Here is a 26,019-nt window from a genome sequence, read left to right as displayed (position 1 = left end):
GCCAATGGCCACGAGATGGCACTTGGACACAGTGCTTGGACTTGGAGAGCCGTCAACAGCGCCAGGGGAGCCTACCCTGTGCCTGACACCTGGGCAGCAGCTGCCTAAGGGCACCAAAGGCTTGCCCTCGGCCCTCCCAGGCAGCACAACTCCTGTTTGCAAGCACTTTGCACCTTCCCATACTGACTCCTACCAAGACATTAACATGTGTTTGGCTAAGTGCAGTCTATTTAAGAACTGAAGAAGCACGATGTAACTTTGTCAAGAACACAACAATGCACCATAATGCGACTTAGCTATTTACATTACAGCACATAACTACTTTTTCTTGGTTGCTCCGATGAGGACATTGTGATTATTAAACCTGGTTACCTGAGATTTACCTTATTTAGTCTGAGAACAAGGGAACTACTTTCCTCACTTTTAGCAATATCCCAGTCTGAGGTCTTGATACTGATCTGGATTTCAGTGTTCTACTATAGAAATCTAATTATGTCCAAAAGAATTAAGACTGGGCACATATAAAGCAAAGTCTTTCTTTGAACTTTCTGTGGGTTATCTTAGTTAAATAACAGAGACAGTAATGAAAGAGACATTTGTCAGTTAAAAACCAGCAACTTGTAATGAGGAAGTTAACAAAAGAGGGTAAAATTTTTATTGAAAAGAACATGACTCAGGCAATTACCACTGAACAACTGATGCCCAGCAATGTCTCTATCAGAAAACCAACCCAGATATTTGTACTTTTCCCCCCTCAATTTTTTTCTTAACCTTGCATGTTTGGTTTTTTTCTTCCAAGTGTCAAAACAGTATTAATATGAGGCTAAGTAGAATGGAGAGCTGAAGTGTTCTCAAAAGTGAAGACTCAAAGAGAAAACTTTGATTTGTGGAAACCTCTCTTTTACAGATTCATTTCACACATTAGGGTTTTTTCGTAAACAGCATCTAATTCTTGTCAGTGTACTCTATGCAACAAACAGTTTACATGCTATGCAATCCTTCCTGACAGCTCTCTTACTTGTCAGAGTGCCGCAAGTTTAAATGCTAACAGGATCATCCAGCTCAAATGCCTACTTGAATTGTCACTTCATTTTTATTACATGACTTCAGTCTGGACAAGTAATGCCCAGCACAGATGCACCCTCCCATGTTGGTTATTCATCTTAATCATTAAGCCTAATGGCTTGTGAACTAACATTTAAATACATAGCTTAAGAAGAAAAAACATTTGCTTTCAGTAAGCTAGCTATTTAAAGGGTAACCATGTGTATGTTTGGTTGCTCACTGTAGGAAATAATAAATTTTGCATTAATTATTGACAGAAAAGTAACCTTTTTTCCTTCCTTCTTATCCTGCTTATTATAAATTGAAATGAAAATGTCTAGTTTGGCAGAAATCTGCTGCTAATCAAAAATACTGGAATAAGAACTCAATACAATATTACAAGGGAGACAGACTACTACTGGGGGCATAGACTGGTTTAATGTATTAGTTTATAAGAGAAGTCAAGTTCAAGAGATCTGCATTTATGTATGATAAGCCTGATATTCAGTGTTGGTCTTATTTACCAGAAAACCCTCCAAAATGAGATTTTTTTAAAAAGGCTTTCCTGCTTTAGTACTATGACATAATGTTTACACAGCTATGCTGAACCTTCTAGATCTTTAATCACCACAATCTCAAAAGTTGTGTTCAGAGTCTGTGTCCTGCCAAAGGATCACATGGCAACCAAACCAAGTCATGGCTGTGAGCTAGGTTTTTGTTACTACAGGTTCAAAGCCCTCAAATATTACTGTTTCAGTAAGTCTGTGAGGAAGTTAATGAAGTTCTGTTTGCTTCTGGCTTCTAGCTTTTCTTTTGGCAGTTTTGGTGCACAAAGTTCTTAGCAAAAATGACAACTTACAGCATCTTGAAAACCAAACAGCACGAGCTGCACTTGACTGATACCATGGCTGTCGAAGTCTAACTCCAGTTTCAGTTTTGAAAGAGTGGTTGCGATGATTTTACGATCAGTGGACCGTACAAACTCTCTGAGGCTGGAAACAAGCGTTGTGATATGTTCCCATTTTAGCTTGGGTTCTTCGGCTCCCTGGTAGAAGACAGAGGAAAAGAAATAGTTTTGATAGCCATCTTTTGAAATGTACACCCAGAGGGACTTCAGCCAATAATGTCAGTTGGCAATACAGATTTTCAGAAACTCTACTGCTATGGTTAAGGGAAAGATGCAGCTGCAGGTCAGATAATGGTAGCAGCGTAACTACAGCAGCACAGAGCTCTACTGCTGAGCTCCTTGGTAATGCAGATTACTTGACGAGCAAGTAGCTGACTTTGTTTTCTATCAGTTGCTGAAGTATATGTGCACACTATAGTCGGTATGTCTCATTGTACAGGAGTGAAAAGATGAATAAATATACTGTGCACTGAATACTACAAATTGCTCTTAATTGCAAACAAAACATGTACTTTGTAGTGCCTCTGAGACAACATGCAAAGTCCCACAGTAGCATTTAAAAGAAGAGATTAGTCAAAATTATGCAGAAGGCTCAGAAAGAGACTAGTTCTTTCCTACATAAATTCTCTTGATATGGAATGTCTACACTTACCTATTCTTAGACCAGGTCTACAAATCTCTCACCTTTCTATTATAAATATTCATATGCCTATTTTTAAAAGCTTTTGTGTTTTTGCATGAGCTACCAAAGTAGCAAAAAGCTCAAAAGCATTCATCTGAATAACCAGCATAAGCAACTAGGAAGCAGAGGACTATATTTACTCTCTAAAGTTATGCCAACTGAATACAAATTTCAATTCCAAATCTTAAAATTAAGCCAGAGACAGAAAACCATACTAGTAGTTCAACATGAAGTATGAGATGCTTATTCTGAAGGAAGTTAAGTAATTATTTATACAGACTAAAGATATCTAACATTGTTTTCCATAACAGAAGGACATACGGTGTTTGGTTCTGTTGCATTTGCCAGTTTTATGCCATGACTGTTACAGCTGGCCAGACATCAAGAACTCCGTTTGCCAATAATGTTGAGGTTTTAACTATAGTTAATTAATTCTGATCAGGATGAAACAAAGGTAATTTGATTATTTGAGAGAGAGAAACTAAAAAAAAAAAAAAAAAGCTCTAAAGCAGTCAAACATTCCACTAACTAAAGCACCCATCTCTGAGATAAAAGATCCTAGCCTCTGATCCTGATCTGCTTTGATTTGGAGAATTCACCTGATGATTGGCTATATTGAAGTGGATCCCTCACTCTGTCCTGCAGTAACTGATCTCCTTTTCCTGTAAATAATTAAAAAGCCATTAGGGCAGATAGGTGGACACACAACACACTGTAGCCCTGCACTAGAAGATGCAAGTCCATCAAGGCATGCTGAGGACAGGACAACCAGTATGGCTCCCTAATAAGAAAGTGTGACCTATTTTGGGAGGGTCATTCTCCTCCCCTAGCCCCACACTCAATGACTTTGTGGAAATTGTTCTTATGAAAAGTTTTTGTGAAGAGAAAAGCACTATCAAAGCCTAAATCCTGATGAGGCCTAACAACCAAGTCAGGCTTCCATCTATTGGTAACTTCTTGCATTTAAGCAGGACATAACAAGAAGCCAACTCAACTTCCCTTTAACTGCAATTACTACCACTTTCTGGTGGTTTGAGTAAGTTTCCTACTCTTTGACCAGGGTCCTTCTCTCAAGGGAGAAAACTGTGTTTGGGAGTCAGAGTTCTGCATCCTCTTAAAGGGCAGACAATCCCACGCACGTGTGCTTTGAACTCCTTGGCTCTACAACTCCATGTCTCTCTGCTCCTCTCTTGGGCTGTTCCAGCTCCAGCTGAGGAAGGCATGAAACACCAAGCACCCTCCAGATTTTGCGATTGAGTTTCAGCCTCTCACAATCACTGATTATCCCTTTCATACACATGCTAACAACTGTGTCTGTTATAGCAACACTCTAGCAAAGCACAGATCACAGGCATCTCTCTTATTGCCTTCTATTTTAACACTTTCTATAGTTACCAGGACAACTGTGGGTTCCTCCCTCCCCCCACCAAGAGTTAGCCGCTCTTTTTATTGGTATGGCAGCAATTTCCAGTTCCATTAACTGTAGTATATACATAAGAATCGTATTGGTTTGCATCAGTTTCTAAACAGTACTATCTTTAGAAGACGAGTTATCACATTTTGTACAAATGTTTTAGACCAGCAATACTTAGCCTTGAGAATGAAATGAGTCAATTAACTACTAACACACACGTTACAAACAAGAACAAAAATCATGTCATCCAATTACAGTGTTGCAACATTTAGCAGTGTGGTCATGACCTGTAATTTATTCAGTGTCATCCTGAACTGATACATCATCATGAATCATCCCCACAAAGAAGTGCCAAAAGGTCATTCTGCAATTATTTTGTTGTTTGCTGTAGCTCCCACTGTTACTCCATCTTCCCTCCCCTCCATATGTGCTCCCAGCTGCTGTGAGGAATAGCTGCAATTTATTTTCTCCCTAGCCCCCTCTTTCCCCTTTTATGGCTGTTGGCTAGAAGGCAATGGTGTACCAATCAGCCTCATTTTTTCTACACAATAACCTACCATAAGGCCAGAGCAGGCCAAAAGACCTAAACCTCCCTCCGTCAAACCAGTCAGCCAGAAGACAGAACTCTAAACAGAGGGCAAGTTAATCACCTCCTGGGGAATGATCTATCTCACATGAGTTGACCTGACAGCCTCAGTTAGTCCCATTTGAAAATCACTGGCAAAATATAATATCATGAAAACATGTTTTTCTGTTGTCTGGCCAGCACTAATATCCAGGTATACATATAGTATTTACAAACAACACAAAAGGCATATGTAATGCAGCATAAAGAATTTTAAAGCCTATTTTTAATAGCCTCAGTAAAACAGTAAACCGTGAAAGCTTACATGGTGTATGCTTTCTAGTTTAATCAAACTTTATTTTTTAATTGCTTTACTATGTGTAATTTCAAAAGTTCCAGGTAACTGCAGATAAGTCTTCAAGTTCCATAAAATTTTTGCTGCCTTCTGAAATTACTTTACCTGAGCCAAAGCTTCCATCAAGTTCCTCACCACCTTCTCTTGGTCCTCAGTTAATATCCTGTGAAGGGTGGCTCTCCTTTCACTATCCTTCTTCAGCATGAAAAACCCAGAATCTTTCTCTTCAGGTGAAGGAGGTGCACTGTGATCCTCAAAATTTTCATCTGGGATGCTGAATGAAAGACACTCAGTGAAAAGAAACTTTATAAAAACCACCCCAATGCACACATTCTTAATCTACTGTGTAACTGAAATGCCAGATAGCTCTTTACCTCAGAAAAAGGGACCGGATTCCCTTCCCATCTTTTTCTCCACAGGATTTGGCTCTTGTTTTGAAAGAGAATGGATCAATTTTTAATTCTGTATCAGGTGAGACAGAACCATATTCACTGCTGCTACTTGTATCTTCCACCAGAACAGGGACAGGTAAGGATATACTCCGAAGATACTCTATTCGTATAGGAATATTCAGAAATTAGAATTTAATAAGTGCCATCACAGTTCTGAAGTGAAAAGGTTATTCTTTCTGAGAAAACAGAAAGACTCCAGTCTTCCCCCACACCAATACAAAATATTAAAACAAAAATGCAAAAAACCTCCTAAAGCTTATTCTTCTAGAATAGAGTTATCTTTTAGTTATATTTTTATTCAAAAGCTTCCTGAGATATGGAAATGCTGAGCTCTTGCAAGTTCACTTCCAGAACTTCACCACTGGAGTGAACGTGCATCTCATATCATCAGTACACACTTTCAGCAGCAGCAAAATGTTTCTACAGGGTAAGTCATCCAAGCACCTTCCAAGATCTTAATTTTATGTGTGTATATGAACATATATATTTATATATACAATACATAAGTATATATACTATAACACATATAAGATACATTTCTTTATCAGATTATTTTGTACAAGTTTAATTAGTTCATAGTCTTTGATTAATAATAAACATGCATGTTAAGTCAGAACTTCTATTTTTAAATCCAGAGCACACATTACTGCTGCAAGAAACTATTCATACCTATTTCACATCTGCACATTTCAAAATGTACTTTGACAGCAACTCAGCATGAAGGTAACTATGTGTTTGTTCGGTTTCCCCCGCCCCGCCACTCTCCCCAGTTCATTTCCTGAAAGAGATGAGTATCCTGTACCCAGGCCTGACAAGGGGTCTCAAATGCATTCCGCTTTTTTCAGTTATAGAATTTAGCCTAATAAAAACCTATGTTATCTTTCTCCACAAACCTTGGCTCTATTGCTACTATAAAACAGCCATTTGGTTTCCTGTTCAGATTTCCACTAAATGGCCCTATAACAACAACGCAGCTCTTCAAGCCTGTATTACCCACCTGCCTAGACAATTAAGCCATAGTCTGGTAGGATTACAAACAGTAGTTTAAATTTGCACAATGAATTAGAGGTTCCTAACAAAGAAAGGTCACTTACTTTCATAATTGTGCCCACTTCTCTTTGCAACATTTGTGTGACAAATTATACCAGAATAAGTGATAACCACAGTATCTACACAGCTATGTTTTGATAGAGAAGTATGTTAAAACTCACCATTTGTGTTAGCTGAAAGAACTGTGGGAGAAAAGCAAAGAAAAAAGAAAGTTAAATGTGCTGAAATTAACTGAGAAAATAAGCATAGTCTAAAGGATAACCCTCTTCCCATTTTTAAGGACTATCTGGACTCTCCTGTCTGCAATCTCTGAAAGTGTAATTTATTGCGATTTAAAGTTAATTTTAACCTGGGGATGTGGAAACCACATTAAAAGCGATCATCCAATGCCATCTCCTTTATCTGGTATTTTTATTTCTTTTAGATATCATGCTAAAAATATACAGAAGATATTTTCATATGTATATATGCACACACAGAGAATATGTCATTCATACTCTCAAAACTCCTTTGTTATTTTCCATAATTTAGAACACTACAGGAAATGAGTACATGAAACAAAAATAACGCAGTGCATGCACATTTGCTATGGAAGAAAGATTATTTTGCTCGTGTGCAAAACTTCCCTGAAGCTCAATAGCATGTTCTAACCTTACACAAAGTGTACTCTATGCAAACATTCTCTGAATGAAAACATATGCAAATTAAAAAAAAAAAAAAAAAACCCGAACAACCACAAAAGCTGCACAAAACCATAAACACCTTTTAGAAACCTTATTAGAAATATTTATATAAATCACACCTCTGTGACCACACAATAACAGAATTGTGCTACAACAGTGTTTCTGCAGCAAGCTGCTGGAACAGGTGGTTACAACTGAACGTTCACCTGGGATGGAGATCTGCTGTGTTCATCTTAAAGACTAAATCAGCAGTTTCGGGAAACAGTATCATTGACAAGAGAAAAATTCCAGATTGAGTTCAGGAATGCTTACCTGAGAGCTTTGATGGGGACTTTCTTTTTTTGCTTGACACCTTCAAGAATTCATCTATAAGTAGCTCATGAGCAAAAGCTCGTCTATCAGGATCTGGTTCAAAGCAACGCAATATGAAAGCCTTGGCTTCTGCAGACATGGATTCAGGAATCTCTGGGTGTATTTTAAACATTCCCACCTGAGACAAATAAAGGGAGAAACAATGGCCTACACTGTTCTTTTCCCAAACACTAAATAGCATCAAAAAAGTGTTTCGATAGTAAAAGTGGTATATTGTTCTCAAGTTTTGATATTATCTTTCTGTAACTAGTTTATCAATTCAGAGAAAAAAAAAACCTATTACAAACTGTATAAACAATTACATTAAAAACCCCACAATTGCAAGTAGAGGCTCTCGCAAAGCGGAAAACTGCTTCTTTTCTCAGTTGTTGTTTTTTTTTTTTTAAACACCCAGGCTGCTGAATAGCTGCTATTGCTCCATTACTCTCTTCAAAACTACACAGCACTCCCACTCAGGTGAATCAGCTCATTCTTCTTAACATCCTCACTAACCAAGCACTTCCTTTATCTTCTTTTCCTGCAATCTCTAATTCTAGCTTCCCCAAAACAGTCATAAGATTTCCCGTGTTTACAAATACTGGTCTGAGTCGTACAAGGAAGATATCTGACCTTAAACATAGCTGCTTGTGGTTCTCCCAGTTCATAAAACGGGGGCTTCCCTGTAGCCATCTCAATGATTGTGCATCCCAAAGACCAGATGTCTGCAGCCTTCCCATAGCCACGTGGCCCTTTGTCTATGATTTCTGGTGCCATATACTGAAGGGTACCTGTTTAAAACATACTCATTTTTTTACTTAGGTGCACTAATGGTGCAAATAGATAGCTAAAGGACAAGAGGAACAAAATCACTGAGGAGTGAGCAATATTGGGAGAGTTAAAAATACTCTTTATTATTCAAAATTCAAAAATTCCCATATGTATTCCACATAAAACTCAAAATACTATTCAAAATAATACTTGTGCTAAAAGCATCTGATCTGATGATACCGCTTTTCAAAGTCAATGCCAATTATTAAAAGGTTTCAATGAGCTTTGGATCAAACAGAATTTTCATTTAGTGTATTATAGATTAAGATTAAAATAAGAAAGATCACTCTGAATTGCATCCAGAGAGAAAAAGGAAGTGAAATCTGAAACCTGAACCTAAAACAGCAGGTGATACGAACACTTTTTCTGAAGTAAGGGAATCAACCTGACACGTCATTCTGCATTCTGTTCCATTTAAAGCAGAAATGGAAGAGCAGAGGATGGAATTAAAATAACAGTCACTTCTCATTTTGCATAATTATTTAATGCAGTGCCACTGCATGATTTAACATCCAAATCAAATTATCAAGCAGAATGAGGAGGAAGTTAATGACAGGCTCTGTAGATAAGCAATTCTGGAGATGAAGCCAGGATGTCCAAGCCAGTCAGGAAAGAAAAGAGCCTTCGATCAGCAAGATGAAAAAGCCACGCGCACAGAAGAGAGAGACTCAAATACAGCATAGGAAAGACACAGCTCTTCCGTTGCAGAGGACTTTCACGTCTCAAGTGGAACTTACAAAACAGCATTCTCTCTGAACAGGGCATACAAGTACAGTGTATAGCTTAAGATTAGGTATACAAAAAGTTATTCTTGCAGCAACCTTTTATATTGATTTGAAGTCAATGAAAGTTCAGCAGCTGTGGATTCTGACCCTACATGCACAGTTCGAGTGAGGAAAGAGAGTCTGCTCTGGGAACATACCAGTGAAAGTTTCAGTACATGGGTTGATTCCTGCAAGTCTCTTTGAAGTTCCAAAGTCTGAAATCTTTAACACTCCACTGTACGTGTTGATAAGCACGTTATCACCCTGAGGAACAGAACATTCAGAGCAATTATTTTTCTCTGCTGACTCTTCATCTAAGACTTCTTGCATAGCCTGTTTCTACAATGCACTCTTTAGTAAGTAAGAATTACCTCCTAAGGCTTGTAAGAGGGGAGGTGAAAGAGGAATCAATAGTGTTCCTGCCTTATGTAATCCCACTATCAGAAACTTCATCTCAAAGTGAACTTCCCCTACTATAGGAATTCAGTTAAAGAATACTAAGAGAGGGGAAAAAGGCTTTTTTTTTTTTTTTTTTTTTTAAAGGGAACTTTTTCATCTGCAATCTCCTTGGAAAAGAACCGGCTAATATCCCATCCACAATCTTCTTCACTTCTAATAAGCTTTTATGAAAGTTTGATCATGTCATTGAAAACAAAAATAAAAATATCCACGTTATCACATCTTAAGTGGCTATATGTCAATTCTTCTAAAATAAAAAACACAAACATATTTTGTTGGTGCAAATTCAAATCAACAATGGTTCACTTACCTAACCCACACTTCAGAATAGCACAGGGGGTATGTGACAACAAAGAACTTTTGGAAAAAAGTTTTTAAATTATAGGACAAATAAATGGTTATGCAGTTACATAATGCTATCAGGCTTAATTCTTTGCAAATTCTTACCTTTATGTCTCGATGCACTATTTGATTATCATGGAGGTATTTTAATCCTTCAAGAATCTGCTTGGTGTAAAAGCCAATTGTCTGCTCATTATTTTTTAATGGTCCCCATTTTGATCGTAGAAGAGCAGAAAGGCTGCCTATAATGTTGGAGAGCAAAAAAGTGAGAGTAAAAATCTGATTAAATTCTGCCTTCTCCCCCAAAGGAAAAAAAAAGTAACAAACAAACATCAATCCCAAACCAAGTGTAGGCACCTCTTCTATAACCAAAGGCCTCTCCAGGCGAATGCTTACTTGCATCATCACCAGCCTGAGTAATTAAAAAGAGAGTCTCAGTATCTCCACTGGCCTCAGCTGCAGCAGAGAAGCATATGCTTCCTCAAGCAGGCAGATCAGAACCCATTTAATCAATGCGCCCACCTCTCTCCTATGCCTGGAGAGAAGTTGCCTCAGAGGAATGTTGTAAAAGAGAGAAAAAGGGTGGATGTGCATATGCATGTCTTTGCACGTACACCAACTCCACAGCTTCTTGAAAAGCTAAGCTCAAGAAGTGGGATTTTTGTTGCGTCTGGCTGCTATGAGTTCTTTGGTCTCAAACAGAAGCAACAATCACCAATCTCTTGTGTTGGGTACCTGAGGAGGGCTCAGCCACCTGAGACTAGCTACCATCTTTCTAGTAGGATGACCACAGATCATCTCTGATCTTGTATGGGGTTTGCGTGGCCAGGTTTTGGTAGTGGGGGGGCTACAGGGGTGGCTTCTGTGAGAAGATGCCAGAAGCTTCCCCTATGGCCGATGGAGCCAGTGCCAGCCGGCTCCAAGATGGACCCACCGCTGGCCAAGGCCAAGCCCATCGCCGACAGTGGTAGCGCCTCTGGGAGAACATATTTAAGAAAGGGAAAAAGTTGCTGCGCAGCAGCAGTTGCAGTGAGAGAGAGGAGTGAGAAGATGTGAGAGAAACAACTCTGCAGACACCAAGGCCAGTGAAGAAGGAGGGGGAGGAGGTGCTCCAGCGCCAGAGCAGAGATTCCCCTGCAGCCCGTGGTGAAGACCATGGTGAGGCAGGCTGTCCCCCTGCAGCCCATGGAGGTTAATGGTGGAGCAGATATCCACCTGCAGCCCGTGGAGGACCCCACGCTGGAGCAGGTGGAGGCCCAAAGGAGGCTGTGACCCTGTGGGAAGCCCACACTGGAGCAGGCGCCTGGCAGGACCTGTGGACCCGTGGAGAAAGGAGCCCACGCTGAAGCAGGTTTGCTGGCAGGACTTGTGACTCTGGGGGGGACCCACGCTGGAGCAGTCTGTTCCTGAAGGACTGCAGCCCGTGGATGGGACCCACGCTGGAGCAGTTCGTGAAGAACTGCAGCCTGTGGGAAGGACTCATGTTGGAGAAGTTTGTGGAGGACTGTCTCCCGTGGGAGGGACCCCATGCTGGAGCAGGGGAGGAGTGTGAGGAGTCCTCCCCCTGAGGAGGAAGGAGCGGCAGAAACAACATGTGATGAACTGACCAAACCCCCATTCCCCATCCCCCTGCGCCCCTGTGGGGGAGGAGGTAGAAAATTCAGGAGTAAAGTTAAGCCTGGGAAGAAGGGAGGGGTGGGGGAAGGTGTTTTAAGATTTGGTTTTATTTCTCATCATCCTACTCTGATTTGATTGGTAATAAATTAATTTTTCCCCAAGTCGAGTCTGTTTTGCCCGTGACGGTAATTGGTGAGTGATCTCCCTGTCCTTATCTCAACCCACGAGCCTTTCGTTTTATTTTCTCTCCCCTGTCCAGCTGAGGAGGGGAGTGATAGAGCAGCTTTGGTGGGCACCTGGTGTCCAGCCAGCGTCAACTCACAGAGATTTGTACGTAAAAGGAGCTTGCCTGCCACAGCAATGATCTGAGCTGTATCAGTAGCATATCCTATCTAAATTCTGAATGAGAGGACTCAAGCACTTTGAAGACACAGTTTTCCCCATTAATTTAGGAAAGAGATATTAAAGAATATTACATTTGCATGAAATATATCTTGTTGCAGTACTATAGGTTTTTATACGTTTAAAATGTTAAAAAACAAACCAACCAACCACCAAACCAGTCTCTCCCACAACTTACCACCTGGCACCTGTTCCATGAATATCTTAATGAAGCCATTCTCACTAAGAGAACCTAAATACTGGACAATGTTCTTATGTTTGAGATGCTTATGCAAAGCTATTTCTTCATGCAGAGGTTGGGAGTACCTGGAAAGAAAAGAAGCAGTTTATTCAATATTGACCTTTGGGAAGAAGGTCTTGTGTTTACTGTAGTAGCTGAAGTTCTATTTTTAGGTCCCATGAAAGATGTTTACACTGAAAATGACTATGTGTTAGATGCATTTAACAACAGTGGTTGTGACCACCACATACTAAAAAATTATGTAATAATATATAAATACACATAACATATATAAAATAGATATAATATTGTGTATACACACACAAAATGTTATAAATGTACAAAGACAGACTGAGCAAAACAAAATTTGTGGAAAATTAACTCCTCTCCAGCCTAACTCAAAGAGAATAAACAGTTGGGCAAGTGGTTGGATTCAGACTAGTGCCAAAAGTGAACTAGTAAGCCATAAAGTTAGTGTATAATTAAAGTCACCTCAATAATGAAAAGAGATCACCATTTAAATTTCAATTAAAGTAGGAGTCTTATCTGAAGGCAAGAGTGGATAGCTATGAGAGTAAGAAAACAGGAATCATTTCATGAGGAGATATTCAGAAGAACTGATCAAAACAATTTCATCAAATGTAATTTAGTCCAAGGTAAAATATTTTTCAGAGATGTAAGCTTTTCAGCAGTCTTTTTGCTAAGAAGGTTTCTGGAGTCTGGATCCTTCTCCAGTGTGGAACACCACCAGAGCTCAGCAGCTGATGTGCTCCCTGGGCCAGGCCTAATGCTCTTCTTCCAACCATGGGTGAGCTGGAAGCAGGTCAGCTGCCAGGTTCTTTATACTGTCTGGCAAAATGCAGACAATATGCTGAGAGCCTGGTGGCTCTTTTCACTAAAGCACGAACATCTGCAGTCAGACTTTCAGGGTAGCTGAAATAGATGAAGGACACAGACCTCCTTCTGTCAGTCCAGATGCGAGAAGGAGGTGCAGAGTCTTGAGCAAGTGGAAGACATTCAGATGCTTACACTGAGGGAGTACTAAACGTAACTGCAAACTCAACCTTGCAGCTACTTGCCACCAAAAGGAATAGTTTTACTGCCACCTTCACCAGGTTGCTCTCAGCATAGACTTCGCACCAACACTGGTACATTCTCGTCCCCTAATGAACTCGCAGAAAACTTTTATTTATTCATTGGGAGGAGGGGTAGCTTCCTGCTGCCTCAAGTCCAGGAGTTAGCTCTCCCTGGACCCAGCAGAGTGCCAGTGCCAGGAATACAATCAAAGCACGAATGCAATCGAAGTTGTTAGGGGAAAAGTGCCTGTGAGCTCCACTCTCTTTTGGGGCAGGTAGTTATCAGCTCACCCTAACAAGAGCATGAAGCTACAAGTGGAGGCTGAACTCTCAAAAAAGTGGAGGGAAAAGAAAAAAAAAAAGTGGGCATCTGAAAATCCCTCTGGAAAACAACTGTTACAGAAAACAAGGAAAGTATTTGGTTAATGAAAATGTGATTATGCAACTCCAAAACTATTTACTAAAAACTAATTTGAGGTTTGGCTTGCCTCTCCACACATGACTATAAAGATTCTGACTACACTGTTAGTCATTCAGAAATGCAAAATCATCAGAGATTATATCCCTGAGTTCTATTAATGGGATATTCATTCAGAGCAGCAACAGCAAGATCATTATAATTCTTCCCCTGCACTTATAAACTGCACAGTTAATTGAGTCTTGAGCAACTAAAATAATTTAGCAAATAAAAGCAAGCCATAAGAAAATTCTCCAGTGGGATGAAGCATTTATTATTTTAGAACTTAGTCATAAGGAGACTTTAAATGGTGGAAAGACAGACAAATTCTAAATCCTAGAAAGCTAGATCTTACTATCTACCTAATATGATTTTACTTTAACTTGGAAAGTTGATATGGCCACTGGTACTATTTTGTAGTACTGGAAATGCATTTGAGGGCAACAGCATTGCAGGAATGTTTCCTTTTCTTTCAGGATGTGTCTCCATAGTCTAATATTTCCTGACAATGAAGTAAATTATTCAGTAGCTTATATTTAACATATAGCAGTGTCGAAGACTTGCTGCTTTTTGCACATTGCATTTCTGGCCATGCTCCGACTCAGAACTTAATTATTTCTTATTAATTCAAAAGATGGTGATTTTTACTTTGAAAATGGTAAGAATTAACTTCAGAGATTAATCCTTTTCTTTCTATAGATTTCTTTCAAAGTGCTAAAAGATCAGGTTATAATAAATCAGAAATGAATTAATAAATTTTTCTTACTTTGCCATTAAAATAATAATAGTTGAAATTTGTCCTGGAAGCCTGTAAATATTTTTGAAAGTCTAGATGAAAGACTAACAGCTTCTTAATAATCTCTTTTCCAGTATGCTTTGCACATTGAACCTGAAACCTTTTCCATTGAAAATTCTTTTAAAATATGCATTGGAGAAGAAAAATCCAGATTTTTTTTTTTTTCCCTTTAAAGTAGTTACTGGTCTATTCAGGCTATCTTTCTGTTAACCACAGTTGTTACAAACAACAAATTTCTTCTCAGCACATACAAAACTTGCAACTCTATTTTGAGTTGAGACTGTTCTATGTAATGAGGCCATACTTTCTGAGAAACTGTAACACATCTTGAAGTTAAATTTACAATAACAATATAGAGGATGGAAGGGTTCCCCTTTCCATAATGTGAGTTCTAGTATCTTTAAAATATTATGAGAATGGAAAAGTTAGTAGACCACACACACATATCCATATTGAACAGCCAATATATACATGGATTCAAAAAGATTTAGAAGGATTCATTTTTTAAACGTCAAAAAAAGAACAAGTGAGAACAACCGAAGGAAGGCCCACAAGAGAGACCCATGAAAAAGAAACTGAGCTAGGATACCAGGTGGCATTATTGACCTTCCAGTCTGTAAATTACACGAAGAAAACTTTATAAGAGTTATCACACAGTGTCCTGTCAACATCTAGGCTCCAATACAATTTAAATAACAGTACGCGATGCTGGATAGGTTGTAGAGAATAACACTCCTTTTCCACCAACAGTGGTTTTATCACCAGGGACATAAATTCTAGATAAAAGTACAAATAACAACAGCCACTGTGGTGGGTTAGAATAGCCTCTTGTTTTGAATACTAGCACTCTCTTTAAGACTACTGCTACGTAGGGACGGGTAAAACCAGCTTCCTTCCTGATATTAATTGTAGATTGAACACTGCACAAACTAGGATACAGTTATTTCCTCCTACAGAGGAAATGCAGCATGCCAAAATATGGGAAATCCTGCTGAAGGGCAAGCTATCCATTAGATCATAGCAGTAAACCAAAAAAGCCAAATGGGCAAAAGACGACAAGAAACTTGGAAATATGGATTCCATTCCTGACAAATGATGGATGAAAATTCACCAGCTGGTACACTCGGTATTTTACCTACATTCATTTAGTATGCGATTCCTCCTGCTACCAAGCAGTGTTCTGTCTTTATCAGAAGAGCTTCCTTCATAAAAATTATTTCTTTAACCATTGGGAAAGGAGGGATTTATCTTTCTCTTACCAACTACGGCAATGACTTTATTTCCTACTTTTCCTAGCTTTCCTGAACATAAGCCTGAGTTACTGTCTTTGATAATATTTTACAGTCTGTCTGAGAGGCACTTTAAAGATCCAGGCACTGTGTAAATCTATGTATTCAAAATAGGACACACTGGAAGCCTCCAGACATACGAGTACTAAGGACATCAAGAGTCTGGTCTTTCCATGGCAACCTTTAAATGAGAGAGGGCAATACATATATAAAGAGACTCTGCATTAAAAAAGTGTGGACAAAAAGATCATTCCACATGATTTATTCTAATGTTAAGAGGCTCCATAATAAATGATGCACAAACAGGAAGGGAAAATGCCTTTATCAACAATTCAGGCTCAGAATTTTAGAAGGACACCACAAATCATTAATTTCAATAGTTCTTTTATAAGGACATGCCTGAGCATGTCTAAGATAGGGCTTATCACTAGGTCTTTGAGTGAGATTCTGCACTTCAGCAATATTTCTTTCAGAAAGAAAAAGTATTATAAACTACTAGTACCAAAACCAGTAAACATCTACATTCTCAGCTGTGATCATAATGTATTCCACAACTTGGAAACGTCTAGTTACAAAGATAGGGAACACCATTATATACCACAGACAGGTAATTTACTGGCAGCTTTGTAGAAGAGGTACTCCTTGATCAGCAAACTGGTTGATCACGTTACTGATGAAATTATGTAATACACAAAATTTTGAATCAGCCACAGTTACTATACCTGCTGTCTCTCTCTGGGATTTCTTTAATAGCAATTCTGACTTGATTGCTCAAATCTCGTCCTGCATATACAATGCCGTAAGTTCCTTTCCCCAGAATGACTCGCTCGCCATTTTCATCATATTCATAATCATACTGCAAAGCAAACAACAACATGAAATGAAACAGAGGGATAAGATTTATTCCATCTGACCCTGTGCTCATAACTAAGGCATCTGGGATGCTAGTTGCTTTCTGCAGAACATGGAGAAGGAAAGAAAAACACTTCAAGAAGACAATTTGGATACCGTGCAGACATGCCTATATTTCTCCACTGACTGTACAGGAAGCACTGGCTTCTAAGGTAGCCATTTCAGGTAAGTGCATAAAGCTAAGCTAGCCTTTACCTGTCCTGTGTAGTTACGCTTGCGTGTCTTACTCAACAGTATCTGCGATTCTGCCGGCAGGTGCTGTAAAAACAAGAGAAGGCGACAGAGGGCACTCTGCGCCAAGCTGAGAACTTCGGCTCCCACACAGACATAGGAAGCAAGGCAGGATACACTTAATTTGTTCCAGATGCTCTCCTGACCTGACCACATCTTCCAAAACCAGCACAACCTCAATTTTGCCAGTGCCAGGTCAGCCAGCAGAGTGTGCCAATGGAGGTTAGTCAGGATTGCAGTGTATTAAGCGTGGTTTCGGCTGAATTTGAATTTCAAAGAGTCTAAGGCCAGTCCAGAAACAGTCATTAGATAGATTATCTGATCTGCCCTCTTGTGTAACACAGACATGGAATTTCACATGCTCACTCCCATGCTAAACCCAGTAGCTTATGCATAGATAAAGTATTTTTTATTTTTCTCCAAATAAAGACTGCTATCTTTTTAATAAAAGAGAGAATCCACTACTTCTTTTAGTACTTTGTTTCAACAATTAATTACTCTCATGGTGAAGTCATGCCTCAACTCAAATTTCTTGTGTCACTATTTAATTACATTTTTCTTCAACAGATTAAAAAAACCATTAGCACATCATAATCTTCCCTGTAAAAATACTTACTCACTGTAATCAAGTCACCCACTGCTTTTCTTTTTGCTAAAATAAACAAATTAGGCACCCTAAGGTTCTCATTATAGGGTATTTTTTTAGCCCACAAGTCACTCTAGTGGTTTCTCTCTGTCCCATCTCCAATTTCAGATGTATTATAAAATGCCAACATCAAAACTGGGACAGAGGGCTGTCTGTATTCATTATGAAGCACTGACTCTCTCAGTTAGTTCTGGATGTCTCTAGAGCTTTGGGACACCAGATTTTCATGTCATAGGACATGGGCTTAGATATTCTATCCTGTTCCCTGCCACCTAAAACAAAGCCTGAACACCCTAAGTACTACATTGCACCCAATGGCCCTGTACTCACTTTTCAATTATGTGTATGTTCAGATAGAAACCCAAGGTGAGAACACAGTGTGTAATGGCATACCCAGGCAAGCTATAACTTAGCTAACAGGGGTGGTAGCAGAAGTAGGGCATCCTAAGCTTCAGTGTGAGTTAGTGGGCTAAGGGTATAAACAGACTCCCCGTAGCACCAACATCGTCATCTGATTTGACTTTGCTGTTCATTGCCATGCTTGCCTACAGATGGTAACTAGCCAGGACAAGCCTTCCCCTACTACAATTATATCTTTACTTGTGCAGACAACCTGCCAATAACGTAAGTGCGCACAATTCCAGTGATGCGTGAAGTGGACAAGTCTTTAAAATCAGATGCTAATGCTGCCTGCAATTACACTCTGAAGTAACTGTTACAAGAGTCACTCTGTGATAAGCACGACTGGAGAATTCCAGAGTTGAGTACCTTCTCAAGCGAGTGTGCTAACGGAAATACAAGAGAGATTTAGCTATGCTGGTTACAAAACCTACACGAGGATCACTGAAAAGAATAATTAATTTATAAACAGTAGAGGATAAGATTTTGTAAACAATAACTTGTCTAACTTCTTCCAGAGAAGGGATGAGTAATTTACTCCCTTCAGTAAAATGCTATGCTAGAAGCTCAAAATTCTTAGTATGTTGGTGGGGGGAGGGGGGGGGGGGAGTAAAAATACCTCTAGAGAGTCTCCATCACATTCCCCTTCCTCTGTAGTCTTCCCTATTTCTTCAGTGATACTGTTCACCATGTCAAAAAACCTGTTAAAAGGGCGGGGGGGGGGAAATAAGCAAAGCAAATACACACTTGAGACAGTATGAGGACAAAGAGAATGCTTCTCTCTAGAGTAATGAATGAACCAAAAGAGGACTTAAGTATAGTAAGTATAAACTCAATGTAAAAGTTTGTTTGTCAGCAAAAAGAAAAAAATATTTTTGTTTACATGGAGAACTAACAGTCAAAACCTGCAGTTTTCCTACTTCTTTTATGTACTCCTTTTATATGTGCAAGACATCCATAATGTCTGAAATTATTAATGGAATTCATATTTCAAAATCTACATATCAGATGAAATTCTCATCCTATACCACCACTTCTTTATGTCCAATGAAAGCACTGAAGCATCAGGAGAAGCGCCTAAAAGTCTTGCCTACATTTGGAGGAGTTTTTGCAGTGCAGGAAGGCTAGCTTCAAGTTTTTGCTTGAATGAAAAGGGGTCTATTTTACAACTTCCCATTAAAAAAACATACTATTACATATGACTTCTTCCCGTTCGAAAGAATGCAAGTACAAATACCATGTCATGCTAAGGTATTGCTTACTCATCTTCCAAGAAGTGTTCAGATATGAAGGGGAATGAACATGGTAAAAGAACCTATATGAACTAGAATGGATGAGAGAACAAGCTAGGGATTGGGCTGGGAGGTGGCCACAGCCATTAATACAGAGTACTGCAGTGATTTTTGGTAAAGTTGCAACCTTTTTTAGCACAAAAAGACATGAAATTTCCTCTGGGAATGCCTTCTGGATCAATTCAAGACCACAGCCCTCAAGCTTATGGAGCAGAAGCACAGCCTAGAGAAACGGAGACACCTTTAATTTTGTGCAACAAACCCTTGCCAAGTTTCCTGTAGGGATACTGGTACAATCTTACTTATGTAAACATGATGCTAATGTAAAGGAAATCAAGTGTGCTTCTTCGTAATCATAAATAAAATTTTAGTTACAGTGAAAGAGAAATCTTGACCAGACCTTGTTGTTACCGCAAATGTTCCCACTTCAGAAAGTCCATTTTAAGTTTAGGATGCTTTGTTGGATTGGGGGGCAACAAACACTTGTAGTAAGCCTTAATATGGTAAGTATTAGAAAAATAATCCCACAAAATACATTAAAAAAAAAAGAAATTTGTAATCATATTTGTTTCTACTGTTTGTCTGAGCTTGCACTTTGACCCTTCAAACCTCATACATCTCCAGGGTACTGCAGTACTAAGCTTTTGCATGAAAGATGGTGATCACTGAAGATGCTTAGATCAACTTTCACCATAGTTCTGAAACAGTCAGTCCCTGTTGTGCAGGCAGACACCATCTACCCCATCACAGGTCATGTTTTTTCTGAAATAACAACAGTGACACACCTTCTGCAATGAAGTTCTGTGCAGAAATAGATTTGAAAGTCATCTGAGTTGTGCAGCACGTATAAGAAACAGCATCGTTCTTCAAACTTCGAAATGCTGAAAGAACAGTCAAGCAGAACATGTTATTGGAAAGATGCATTTGGACTTCCACCAGCTATGTCAAGCCATACAGATCAACCCATTTAATATGGGAAAACACCAGATTAAATCTAAGAAGTCATAGCTTTTCCTTATTGTAAAATTACACTTGTATCCTCCAAAGTTCACATTCTGCTGTTTGCTATCATTCAGCTTGCCTCCCTAGTCCACACACTGCCCAAGAAAGAGTAGGAGCAAAGAAGTTAACAGGATTATTTCCATTGACCTGAGTCATGTTTGTCTTCAGTGCATTTAGGTAAGGCCCTTAATTTCCACTCCTACAGCCAAGATGAAACATCCTTTCATGATCACATTAGAAAGCTGGACTTTGAACTCAACTCATGAGTTCTTCCTGCTTTAGAAATCAGCCACAGCTCAATCCTGAACACAAAAATTTCTGATCAGTTCCTTGTGAACTGGTACACTGATAGTATGTTGGAAAAATATTTTAAAATTAAGTCAGCATCAAAAAATGAGGTGAATGACTTTACCACCCTTGCCCACCCATGCTCTTCTTCAGTTTTGGTTTTATCTGCTATAACACGAGAACAAAGACAATGAAGAAGTACGTATGCCATTTTCTTATGGATGCATAGATGTCTCGGAGAGCAGAAGAGGTGCAAACTCTGGTACAGTTGTCAGTTTTCTACCCCATGTAGGCTGCAGCTCTTGCAAAGATATTAATTCACCAGAACTGTTTTATATGCAAGTCATTACTGTGCTCCTTATAGAAAATATTAAACATTATTTGAAATAGCTCTTTCTGTAACTTTGTCACATGTTGAGTGCCAGGTGTCAAGCTGATGCAGTATAATTGATTGTTACTATATTAGAAAAGGAAAAAAGAAGATGGCTAGAGGTGTTACAAGGGAATATAATGCAGTATTTGAGGAAACCAAGACAAATTAAGTCTCCTTATTAACATTCTTAAGATACTGGACAAAATCCACAGTCCTACAAAATCAATCTATTTTAGGTGGATCAAGATAGCCATCATGTTTTTAATTAATTTATAGCACAATAAAGTAGAATGATATTCTATGTTGTGCCAAAGGATTGATGATTTGATTAACATAACAGTTTTTCTTTAAATATCAGGAAATACTTGTAATTTTCAACCTTTAATAGGTGTCTAAGGTTGTCTGATCCTTGTTTCCTTTTATGATTCCTCTACCATAGAGCCCTGTGACTTTTGGTAAACAAATGGCTTTTTAGATGAGCTGGGGGGCCTGCCTTTTATAAAGCTACTTATGAGAAGAGCGAGCTTCATTATAAGAATATTTGTCTTTGGGTGTGGTGACTCATTTACTTTTACATTAGGAAAAATTCATAAGTGCTAAGTAATGTACACATCTGGGAAGACAGTCATTGTCCCCAGTTTATAAACTAACTTTTAAGTCAAGTTTTTCAAGCATATAGGTAAACTCTCCAGATAAGGAGTAACTGATATTAACAGAATTACTCATTCATTTCAAGTTCCATGTGAGTTTAAACATTTTACTGAATAAACTGTCAGTTTAAACCTGATGTGCACAGAAGCCACTAACACAGCAGTGAATAAAAGGGTAAGAATGTGGAGTGTACACAGAGGGCAGGCAAATTCATAAATATTTAAGGCCTTTAAGTGAATGTTTACATTGCTTATATGTTGCTTTCCTCCCTGAAAAAGTTGTTAAAGTTAAAAAAGGAAGACTAAAAAAATACCAAGTTATAAAAAGAGACAGGATAATTTGCTCAGGAAATGCCTCATTCTGACAGTTCCCGAGCACACGTAGTACCCACTGACTTCTACGACAGAGGAATTGGGGCTGAATTTGCGAAACTGCGAACACAAACAGGGAAGCATGATGTAGCATGGCCTTGTGCCCAGCTCGTGTGCATCTAGAACTCCCCTTAGTCAATGAGAAATACTGCAAATGCTGTAACTACTGCTTACTAATACTTCCACATGAAGCAGCAGATAAAACAGTTGAGCATTGGCAGCAATCACAGAAAAGCAGCTTTGTGGAACTTTGTCTGTTTTCTAGAAGTGTAGCAGTATAGACATCTCCCACTGTCGTAATTAAGTAGTCTGATGAGATTCCAAGCTCCAAGAACTTGGGATGGAAGATGAACACCCTTGCTGTCAATTCTTAAGCTACGAAGAAAAGTGGATGCAGATCCAATCCAACTTTTTCCACTGTTTCTAACACTACATTCATCAGCAAGACCTCTGAGGCACTCTCCCATGGAAACAACACAAGTAGCAGTTATTTCATAACGCAGGGCTTGTCCCAAACACTGAGAAAAAGCCAACTTGTAGTCTAGCAACTTCAGTCTGCTACTTTATTTTTTATTTTTAAATTGGAAAAATAAAGATTGGTATCTTCTTGCTCATATGATGATAGCTCTGCAGAACACTAGGGACTTTTCTGGATAGCTAAGATGCAAAGCGCCTTGGGGTAGCAGCCATGTTCCAAAAGCTCTGATGAAGCCTTTAAGATTAACAGTACTTTTTGGCCTGCTTCAATAATAAACATTTGTGTTTAAGAGGTCAAGAAGGCATATGACAAAAGCAGAGTTATTTACATCAGCGCACAAACCGCTAATCATTGAGTTTGTTAAGCTAAACCCAGTTACTATGACTCCCTGCATACAGAGTGTGATTTAGCACTGTGCTGCTCAGAGCACTCCATATACTTTCCAAGTCCCTCTGCAGTTCTTGAGAGCTGAACTCTATTACTCATGAAATAAGATGCTGATTACACCGGCTGATACATAGCACACAGAAGTGACCCCTCAGACACTTCCTTGAAGTATTTACCAAAAACATTAGCGATTTCAATGCTAGATGTCCTTTCAGACCTGCTGTCTCCTTATGTACAACGCAGCAAATATTTATGGAGGCCTTTGTTGAAAAAGCCTCCGAGATCATGTACAAAGACCTGCCTTGTACGTTAAGGCTGCGCTTCTAAAGCTGGCTCTTACTAGTCTAGAAAGCCTGAGAATCCTCATAAAGCTGGGAACTCCCCCTTCCTAGACCGCTTTAAGTCTAGGAGCTTCAAAAGGAGCCAAAAATAGTCTTGACACAAAAATAGATTAGAAGCAGGCCTGGTTCTGAAGGCTGTCCCACTCCAAAGAACATCTGCCTTCATAAAACTAGGAAAAAAACTGAAAAACACTGAAAAATTAAGTGATCAGAAACTTGCATATATTTGGAAGGGGGGGGGGGGGGATCTTATTCAGTTTTATAGTTGCATAAGATAGAGATTTCCCCCTGCAGCTCCTCATGGAGGCAGCCCGAGAGTTTTCTAAGAATTCACAGCGACTCTTGGCTCACTGTAAAGTCTTCCAAGTTGTTTTGGACATCTGTTCAGATGAACAGATTGGAAATTTAATTGACAAATTAAATAACAATTGACAGTTTAAATAACAAATGCAGGAGGGTACACCAGAAACAGTACCGACCACAGCATGGTTTAATAAGGGGTGGGGGGAAGGGAGAAAAAAAAAAAAGGGACAATAAATAAATAAATACTTTTTTTTCCTTTTTTTTAGAAGCACATACACAAAAACATACTGTAACCAAAACCCAAACCAGACTGAACTAAGCATATCATTGCAATTTTTGCCTAAATTAAGCTGAATCCCACAGGATTGAATTTCTGTGCCTATTGATAGTTTGTTTTTTTAAGTTACTTTTTGGAAGGAAAAAGAATCATCCATCTGTGCAAAAACGTCCTGCAGACATAGCAACAGCTTTGTGTGTATGGAACAGTTATTATTAGAACAGAGCAATGACTATTTTAAAAAAATGTAAGATTTCTGGATTTATTTTTTTTTTTAATTACACTAAAAGCAAACACCAAAGTGGAAAGTTGCAGGATGCCAAAGTATAGATAAATCCTGGGGTGGGGGGGGAGATACTAAGACAAAGAATTGATCTGAAGAGGTCACAGCAGTGGTAGAACACTACTTTCTTACTATCAGAAGATACAAATTGCAAGGCTGGACCCTGCCAAACAGGATGCACGCTACGTTCAACCTGGGCCAGCAGAGCACACCCACTAGCTCGGATTCGGCTGTTCTCTACCGACAATGTGGCACACAAACCAGTAAAGAATTCTCCCTAGAAGAAGTCTCCCTAGTAGACAGAAAACATTTTTCTGAAATCAAGCAAATAGATGGCAAAGTCTCCTCCTTTGTCATTATCTCACAAGCCCTGTCCCAAAGAGGGAAGCGTGCTGAAGAAGAGAGGTGGCCTTGAGCGTATAACATCGTTCTCTTCTAATCCAGTCAAGCCAGTCTTTGCATGCATCGTTCCTGATCCTATGATTTATTAATCCATGTTAACCTACTCCACATGAATCTTTGGGAGGTTAGGGGTTGTTTTTTCTTTTTTTCCCCCCCTTCTTCTTCTTCTTCTTCTATTTACTCCCTTTTCTGTTCTCTCAAACAATCTTCAAGTTTTCACTTTGTGGTCTACCACTCTGCATTGACAGACTCCTCTCCTTATAGGCCTTCTCTGAAACAGTTTTGCTGCCATATCCATAAACAGACACAGAAACAAACAAAAAAAAACCCCAAATGTACACACTCACACCAAAACCCAACAACAGGTAAGCAATTAGGATATTGCAAGACACCCTGATCTTGTCAGTGCCTCATATCCTCCTGCTCTATATCTGCATGTTACTTCCTGGCTTACATATTCTGTGCACCAGGCAGCTCCTGGCTGTGACAGAACTCAGGTAAAATGACAAGAAACATTGGCAGTTATTTTAATTCAATCTTAATTAGCACAAAGTAAGTGACTACCAACTTCTAGAAAATATTAGTTCTTTAATTCAATGGGCTATATTTGCTAATTTTTACATAATGAACTCTGCAAGTGGTCATTTCTGAATCTGGAATAAGACTCCTGGGGCTTCACTTAGAGCAGGCCACCTGTGAAAGTGCCTGCAATACTCTGCTCCAATTCTGTGTCTGTTATTCCACCAAGATCCACACCAGCAGCTTAATACAATACTCATTCAATTACTCTTTTCATTTCAAAATATGAAAGGGAAACAACTTACCTTACTCCCCTGATAGAAGCAGCACTGAAGTTCCACTCGTGGATACCTTTCTGTAACATGCAGAAGAGAATAAATAAATAAAACATTCCTTTTTATGAATGAAGCACCAGTAGGCATCTTCTAGACTGAAACTTAAGAGACGGAAAGACAAACACATGAATTACAACAGTCTATTACCTTTTAACAGTTATTTTTCAGGGCTTTTTTTTTTTTTTTTTTCCCCACCCAAAACCAAAGCAACAGAAGTTCTAGATACAAGTTTTGGTTTGTTTGTTTCTTCACTGTTTACTCTGCAAACACAATATACTATTTTAGAAAGCACGCAAAACAGCAGATCAGAAGGGCTGTCAGTATAGCCTAGTCTGGGTGCTGAACTTGGGGTCACATGCGACCCTCTGGGAAGTGGGGGGGGGGGGGGGGGGGGGAATCCACCTCAGAATAACAAGAGCCTGCTCTGCATGCTCAGTGCTCTAGCGTGTGGGAAGACCAGACAGAGAGAGCTACAAGCAAGCAGTCTGATGCTGGAAAGCAAAGTGGGAAATTCTTGAAAAGTAGGAGGAATTCCTCAGGGAAGGAGCAAATCTGAAGGCCAAGCGTCCAAAGAAACAGAAAGGAGACTATTTCCCTAGGAATCCAGAACAGAGCAGTAAGAATGTACCAAAACCCCAAAGAGCTGCTGGAGTAATAAACAAGGCTGGAAGAAAGAAGCCACCCGATGAAAACAAAAAGGGCCAGGCCTCAATTATTTTCAGATCTTTTACATTTATATCTGTCACATTCAGCAGAACTGAGTTCACTCTGTAGAC

The 26,019-nt window shown here is 39.2% G+C and overlaps 1 protein-coding gene across 1 annotated transcript in view; it reads right to left on the bottom strand.

Moving 5' to 3' along the window:
- The window catches only part of MAP3K5 (mitogen-activated protein kinase kinase kinase 5), a 107,888-nt gene that overhangs the window by 11,055 nt on the left and 70,814 nt on the right, over positions 1-26,019 (bottom strand). The window contains 13 exon segments of the mRNA XM_050893316.1: positions 1,904-2,089; positions 5,073-5,241; positions 5,342-5,519; positions 6,631-6,651; positions 7,465-7,642; positions 8,134-8,291; positions 9,254-9,359; positions 10,002-10,138; positions 12,094-12,221; positions 16,476-16,609; positions 18,561-18,642; positions 20,019-20,114; positions 25,214-25,263. Coding sequence (XP_050749273.1) covers positions 1,904-2,089; positions 5,073-5,241; positions 5,342-5,519; positions 6,631-6,651; positions 7,465-7,642; positions 8,134-8,291; positions 9,254-9,359; positions 10,002-10,138; positions 12,094-12,221; positions 16,476-16,609; positions 18,561-18,642; positions 20,019-20,114; positions 25,214-25,263 — 1,623 coding nt within the window.

Source organism: Gymnogyps californianus, chromosome 3 (assembly GCF_018139145.2).
Source record: "Gymnogyps californianus isolate 813 chromosome 3, ASM1813914v2, whole genome shotgun sequence".
Classification (NCBI taxonomy): Eukaryota; Metazoa; Chordata; class Aves; order Accipitriformes; family Cathartidae; genus Gymnogyps; species Gymnogyps californianus.
This window is presented reverse-complemented; position numbering and strand designations above follow the sequence as displayed.